Below are 7,602 nucleotides of genomic sequence, written 5' to 3' on the forward strand. Positions count from 1 at the left end.
GGGGGGGGGGGGGGGGGATAGTCATGAGTAGATTTAAATAAGATTTTAGTCCTGTAAATTAGAGGAACTAGGATATGAAGATTATTGTTCAGTATAGCACTGTGGAAAGTGGTTATGGAGTTGCCAGTTCATCCATATCCTGATGCTTAAAACTGTTGGCCTGAATCACTGTACAATGTGACATTAATGCCAAGAAATACGAAAAGAATCTTTTCTCTGACAGTAGTGTCTCCTGACCTAAGAAGGCAAAAGAAAATTTTAAGCCGAGTTCGCAGTTAATGTGTAAGGAGAGTAGAAAGCATATTGATTATTTGCTTCTATATTGACACTGTTCTCAAAACATTGGTTCTAATCTCCAGATGGTTGATGTGAATGGTGTGTACGTGTGTTCATGCCGGTAATTTTGGCTTTGATTTGCATTTGAGGGCAATGGAAATTAAACTGTTTCATAAATTATGCTTGGTTAAAGGATGGGGGAGGGCAGACGGACTAGTCTTCTTTAGGTGTGAAGCATTATCCTTTCCTTGTGTTTAGCTTGACAGAAAATGAAGTAAAAAAGATTTACCTACTCATCTCTTTGTAATCCTGTACTTTAGCATCATCTATGAAGTTTACCAATGAAAGGAACTCTGCAAACTGGGATAGAGAGAGTCGGTTCTTCCCTTTGTATGTTGTGCCTTCAAAATATTTTTTTTTGCGATGCTGAGGATGCATTCTTAATATTTGTTTTCTAAAAGCTGACTACCTGAGTTTGATCTATCAAATTCGCAATTTTTTCATGCATTAGAGTCCCCTCTTCTTTTAATTGTTGTCAAATTATCGTGTTTGATGATGCAACACTAAAGTAATAATGCATTTGTCATCTGACTATATTCCTGTTCTTGGTAATGTTTAGGTACATTTTGTATGCAGCCTTTTCTACAACATCTGCGTTGACAGATTGGAGCAGTGTGTTCTATTCTCTCATCTATACTTCCATACCTACTTTAGTTGTTGGTATTCTGGACAAGGACTTAAGTCATAAGACACTACTGAAGTATCCAAAACTCTATGCTGCTGGCTATAGACAGGAGAGTTACAACATGAAACTCTTCTGGGTCACAATGCTTGATACAGTGTGGCAGAGTCTTGTACTCTTTTATGTACCATTGTTCATCTATGATCAGAGTGATATTGACATATGGAGTATGGGTAGCTTATGGACAATCGCTGTTGTGATCCTTGTAAACATGCACTTGGCAATGGACGTACAGCGGTGGTTAATATTTACTCATATGGCAATATGGGGGTCAATTGTTATCACATATGGCTGCTTGGTGGTGCTGGACTTAATACCTGTCTTCCCCAATTATAAGTTAGTATTTCCTTGTGAAGTCCTATTGGGTCTAAGCATTTTTAAAGTTATTGAGGTTCATGGCTTGGTACTAACTTAATTTTTTTCTTCTTCTTGCAGTACAATCTTTCAATTGGCAAAATCGCCTACTTACTGGCTATCTATTTTGCTTATTATAGTTTTGGCTTTGCTTCCTCGCTTTATTGTCAAAGTTATAAACCAAAGTTTCCGCCCTTCAGACATCCAGATAGCTAGAGAAGCAGAGATCCTGAAGAAAAATCACAGCTATATTATGTCTAGGCCAGATCATGATACAAGCTAATGCCTCCTGTTTATGTTGTCAATCACCCTATTTTGGTGTAGCTCCTTGAGTTTCCCTATACTTGACTTCCTATGGCATGCAGGGTTAGAAGTAGGTAGGTAAGTCATTTACTCCTGTACATTTGTTTGATTCTTTTTTTTTGTCTGTTCATCTTTCTGTATCTTTCCTATGATATCCGATATCCCCCTTTTTTTTTGAGTTGGAAGTAAATAATATCTCTACCTCCATTTGGATTTTTTTTCTCCAGTGTTTCATTAGCTTTCCGTATTCACTATCATATGGTTATTATATATAGTATTAGAGTGAAAATTACAGTTACAAAGAGGCTGGCAGCATCGTGTCTCAGTTTTAATAAATTATTATTTGGAGAAGTGTCTGCTAAGTAATGCTTAAAAATTACCAAAGCCATCTTTTTGATTCCTGGCATTGACATGCTACCCCTTTTCAAATTATATCTGAAATGAAACCAGAGAAGTGAGTAGTGTTAAAAATGTAATGGGATGAAGAAGTTGGTACTAACTTCAATTGTATGGATGCATAATCTGTATCGCACAGGTTTTGCTTTTGCTCTGTTGGTTCTTGGGGAAGGGGGAAGCTGAGGAGAGTGAAGAAAGCATGCAATCTGTGATATCAACTGTTAAGTGTCCCACATTAGTCGGGGAAATGAGCTTTTGCATCTTCATATAGATTTAGGCAATCCTCACCTTATGAGCAGTGAGGCCCAGTTCCATCTTCTTAACATAGTATTGGGTTGAGAGTTGAGACCCATCCAAATTATTGGTTATACTGTGTTGGCTCATGTTATTGTTGTCCATGCTCTAGATGTCTAGGCTTGGGCGTGCTGGAAGGGGAAGGTGTTACGTAGCCCACTTTGATCGATAGAATGGATTGTTGTCTTCTTATATGGTTTGAGACAATCCTCATTCAGCGAGTGAAGTTTTGGGGTAGAGTTAGGTCCAAGTTCCTTTTTCACATTGAAATTGGGGCAATGTCATCACTAGAATTGAACCGAAATCCATCAGTTGTGTTGTGATATGTGCTGTAGAATATTTCTGTATAATGCATTTCTGCCATTTTTGGTAAGTTTCATTGCATGTGTAGCTGTAGCTTGTGGGACGATCTGGGATTTCTTTGATTGCTTCATACCTTGCACCTTACATCTGCTATGCAAAGGCTTGCCTCGATGGAAGACTTTGTTTCAAACTTTTGTAGTACTGGCTACTGAGTGGACCGTGCTTATGATGTCTTATAAATGCTTCAGATGAGCTACTCCAACTCAATGTCAGCAGGTGAAATCGGCGACAATGTGAAAGGGAAACAGAGTCACCATGTATCAGAAGAAAGGAAAGCAAGGGTTAACTCAAGAGCTAAATTTGTCGAGAGTTGAAGCACAGCTGAAGAAACAATCTGGTTGAGAGCAACGGAACACATGAAGGTTTTTGAATGGATTTTGTTATTTATTGTTGATAATAACACTGTTGGGCTTGTTTTACAAGAAGTGAAAATGATAGGGCTCTGCTTGTTATTAGTTATTCAGCATAATTCCCACAAAGAAAGAGAATTGAGGAGAGAAATACAAGTGTATCATAGTTTTACCTGTAAAGATTGAGGTTTCTTATCCTTGCTCTTGTAACAAATTAAAGGAAAAAGGAAACTGCTCTTGATTCATAAACTTATCTGTGATTTTGTAAATCTGTTAACCCCCCATTTGAAATAATTTTTTTTTTTTTTACATGCTGAGCAGGGGCGGTTTAACGGAATCTTACTGTCTAAAGTTAAATTCCGGTAAGAAACCTTAGACTTGTATGAGATTTGAAACTGTATTGGTACAAATAATGTGTTATGTTTTGGTTATCTACTTTATTAATATGGTTAAAGTTAAAAAGTATGTACCACTTAATTTATTTACAAACCTCTCTTCTTTCTTGTAAGTATATAGCCTTTATTTTCTATAGCAATTGCAGAGCATATAGTAATAATAAGAAAGATCAAATTTGTTTTCAATAACTTTCTGGGTATATAGTAAAAGAAAGTAATACACATTACTAAAAAAAATAACCAAAATAGTATAAACGCTACCACCAGTAACATTTTACCTATTATTTTATTCATAAAAATTTGACAGCAAGTGATAAAAGAAAGAACGTTAAAAATGTCAGTAACGTATTAGCTTCAACTTATGTCTGTTGCTTAAATTCTAATTTTTTTTCTTTTTAATTAAATTTATCCTTTTTCTTTATTCGTTTATTTTTAGCATGGATATGAAAAATGTAATTTCTTCGATGTTTATGCTTGTTGTAATATGTTAGAATTGTGAAAATACTATCTATGTTTAAAATGGTGTAAATAAAAAATTTATTCAAGGTAAATTTTGTAGTTTTAGACTTGACCTAATTAGTAAGATTTTAATAACATTGGCTTGCTTGTTTAGAATAATAAATATTTCAACCACTTTATTTGTCGTCTTTGTGAAAAAATAATTGGTTCAAAATATTTGTCATTTTAAAAAAAATCAAGGTATAATTAGTTGTGTGTTTTCACCTCTATCTTTATTCATAAATATAGATAGATATTTTGGATAAAAGATTTAAATTATTTACTCAACACCAATATTAATAAAACATTTATCAATTTACAATTATTGAAATGATTTATTACCGATATTACAAGTATAACTGCAATCGCTTTTTAAAAAATGTAGTTTAACTATATTACGTTATCAATAATAACGAACGATTTATGCTAACAGTAGTTGGTTTCTCAGTTTTCTATTTGTTAATTTTTATAAATAAAATAATAGATAAAACGTTACTCATAATAGCGTTTATACTTATTTTGGTTACTTTCTAAGAATATGTGTTACTTTTGTTCATTTATTTTATATTTATATTATTTTGGTCAAACCTTCTGTAAAAGAACTAGAGGATATAAGTCATAAAACATGATCAATGTAAATAGATATCACCTTAAGTCACATGTGAGATACTTTTTGAAGTAACCTTAATTTATTGTTGTGGGAGATTTACTTTTAACCGATATATAAGACCATGTGAGCTATCAACAAGGAATTCAGGGTCTATCACACATTAAAAAAAGGGTGTCCTACTTGCCAAAGAAAGACCATCAATAACTTCTCGCTTATATGGATCTACTAGCTAATATGTTAAGGCAATCATCCTATGGGGGCACAAAGGCATGGAATAAAAAGACTGCTTCTTGAAACTCGGTCTCTACTAACGAGAGAGCTCCCATCTCAACATCCTCTCGTGCTAAGCGTAAATTCCACGGAATAGTCATTTTCTTAATTAACTTGTCTTTATTATACATGGAAGGATACGTTATCTTACCAATCCAAGTTAAGTCATATATCGTCATCCATGGAAAGGTACAATGAAGTAACCAATCCAAGCTAGGTTTGACTAGAATAGCTTCTTATGATCTTTGATTCATTTTAGGTGAGAAGACCTTTCAACCTTAGAATCCTTAATGTGAGAAAACCTTTCACAAAAAAGAAATAAGTTAGTTATGTGATCAATCCTAGAACAATTAACCACAACAACAACATATATGCTTTTACTCTCAAAACAATCTACTTCATATCTCATCAATTCCATAAGAATTATGCAGGGTTGTGTATCAGTCGGTTTGATTTGGTTTTAAAGTTTATCAATTTGGCTTATCGGTTATCGGTTTGTAGAGATGCTAAACAGTTATAGAACCATTAAAATATTGACTTATCAGTTATTGGTTTATTGATTATTGATTGTTATCGTTTCGGTTATCGATCTAACCATTAAGATTTGACATAAATAACCATTGAAAATCACTTAGAAACAAGGTGAAAAATCAAATAAACCATGCACATGAGTTCACAAGTTACATCTTGCTCAAAAGCAAATACTTTTACATTATAATCAGTAGAATAACCAATTGTTTGAGACACCCAAAAATAAAAATAGAAAATCAAACTCTAAGTCAATGACTTTATGTACAAAATGGTATAAATATAATTATTTAATTTATCATTGGTAATTATCGGTTAATCTGTTAAGAAAAACCTCAAACTGTTAAGAATCGATAACCTGATAACAAAATAAAATCAAAACCGTCTAAATCAATAATTTTTTACTAATAAATCAATAACTTTTTTTCGATTCGGATTATCGATTTCGGTTCGATTTTGAACCGCCCTAATAACATGCATAATTCCATAATTCACCTTTGCTAGTTCAAGAGCCACTTTTAATCATCAATATCTATGTTAAGCATGAGTTCATGGGGATTCACCTTAAAATCATGAGATTATTCAATTCATGCATAAAAGTTCATAAATCAATCAAATAAATCAATATTTTAAAAAAACATTACATAGAGAAAAAAATTCTATCTCAAGTGGAGATTTCTAACTTTATAAATTGGAGAATTTAGGAACTATTTAGGATTTTCTTAGGATTTAGGGATTTAGGGATTCAGGTTTAGGGGTATTTAGGGTTTTTGTTGTTAGGATCGAATTCACGCACACACACTAGATGAATGAAGAACACAAGAGCTTTCAAGAGAAAGAGATGAGAAATCTAGAGGGAGAGAGAGAAAACCCAATTTTTCTTGGTAAAACCCCGTGAGTAAACTTCCACGGCGGTGAGGTATATTTATATTAATAAATCAGAGTATTTTTGGTTACAGAGAATAAATAGGAAAACCTAAAATAGAGAATAAATAGGAAAGCCTAAAATTGAGAATAAATAGGAAAACCTAAAATTAATCAGGCTCCACTACCTAACATTTATATGGTTTAAGGTTTATGATTTTTTAGTTTTTATTTAGGTTTACAATTTTTAAAGAGCTTTCTAGAGTTTTAAAGAAATATTTAGGGTCTTTTAGGTTTAGGTTTTTTAAGGTTTTTCAGGATTTAAGGTTTCTTAAGACTTGCTTTTAGGGTTTAGAATTTTTTAGAATGAAAAATTCTTAGGATTTTTTAAGAATTTAAGAATTCTTAGAATTTTGGATTTTTTTATGATTTAGGGTTAGTTCATTACATAGCAACCACAAAGGACTAATAACAATGAATTCCTTTCCAGAGTTCTTTATAAGGAATATTTCCCCCACCTTCACAATTCCAATGAAGGAATGAAGGACTACTTAGGGAGGAATCTAGTTCCATAAGCACTTCAACTGGGAACTTACAATACCATAAAGAAAAATAGAAAATTTTGAATCAACAAAAAAATAACCTAACCTTTTATCGCGTCACCATCATTCTCATTTGCATTAACGAGAATGTGGAATAAGATACTTGAATGATTCTATTTATATCTTTCTATGTCATATACAAGACTTTATATACATGAGAGATTGTAGAACAGAATCATCTAGATCCCATGACATCTGAGTTTCTATTGAATCATATATTCTAGTAAAATAAGAAAGACATATTTCTAGATTACAACAATTATCTTAAGATCTTAAAGGATCAAATCTTGATGTGGAGAATATCTTCTATTAACCAACACTCCCCCTCAAGCGGGTGAATGAATATCTTCCATTCCTAGCTTGCTTTTAGATATTGAAACACATTATTTGACAGTCCTTTTGTTAAAACATCGGCTACCTAATCTTTTGTAGATACAAATGGCGTACAAATGAGCCCGCTATCTAATTTTTCCTTAATGAAATGTCTGTCTACCTCAATATGCTTAGTGCAATCATGTTGTACAAGATTATGAGCTATACTTATTGCTGATTTATTATCACAATATAGTCTCATAGGTCTTTCCCATCTTTTCTTTAAATCATCAAGGATTATCTTTAACCATAAGAACTCACAAACTCCTATAGCAATAGATCTAAACTCGGATTCTGCACTTCATCTTGCTACTACATTTTGTTTTTTACTCCTCCAAGTCACCAGATTTCCTCCTAAAAAAGTGCAATATCCAAAAGTTGACTT

General features: G+C 32.9%; 1 protein-coding gene across 5 annotated transcripts in view; it reads left to right on the top strand.

Moving 5' to 3' along the window:
* Positions 1–3,513, top strand: part of LOC107002189 (phospholipid-transporting ATPase 1-like) — an 11,467-nt gene extending 7,954 nt beyond the window's left edge. For 2 of the 5 annotated variants that reach the window (XM_027912396.1, XM_015200104.2), the window contains exons 7-9: positions 896–1,354; positions 1,454–1,753; positions 2,917–3,513. In XM_027912396.1, coding sequence (XP_027768197.1) covers positions 896–1,354; positions 1,454–1,655 — 661 coding nt within the window. In that variant the 3' untranslated portion in view covers positions 1,656–1,753; positions 2,917–3,513. The other 3 variants (XM_015200105.2, XM_015200107.2, XM_015200108.2) reach the window with 3 other exon arrangements.
* Positions 3,514–7,602: the final 4,089 nt, after the last annotated feature.

Source organism: Solanum pennellii, chromosome 10 (assembly GCF_001406875.1).
Source record: "Solanum pennellii chromosome 10, SPENNV200".
Taxonomy (NCBI): domain Eukaryota; kingdom Viridiplantae; phylum Streptophyta; class Magnoliopsida; order Solanales; family Solanaceae; genus Solanum; species Solanum pennellii.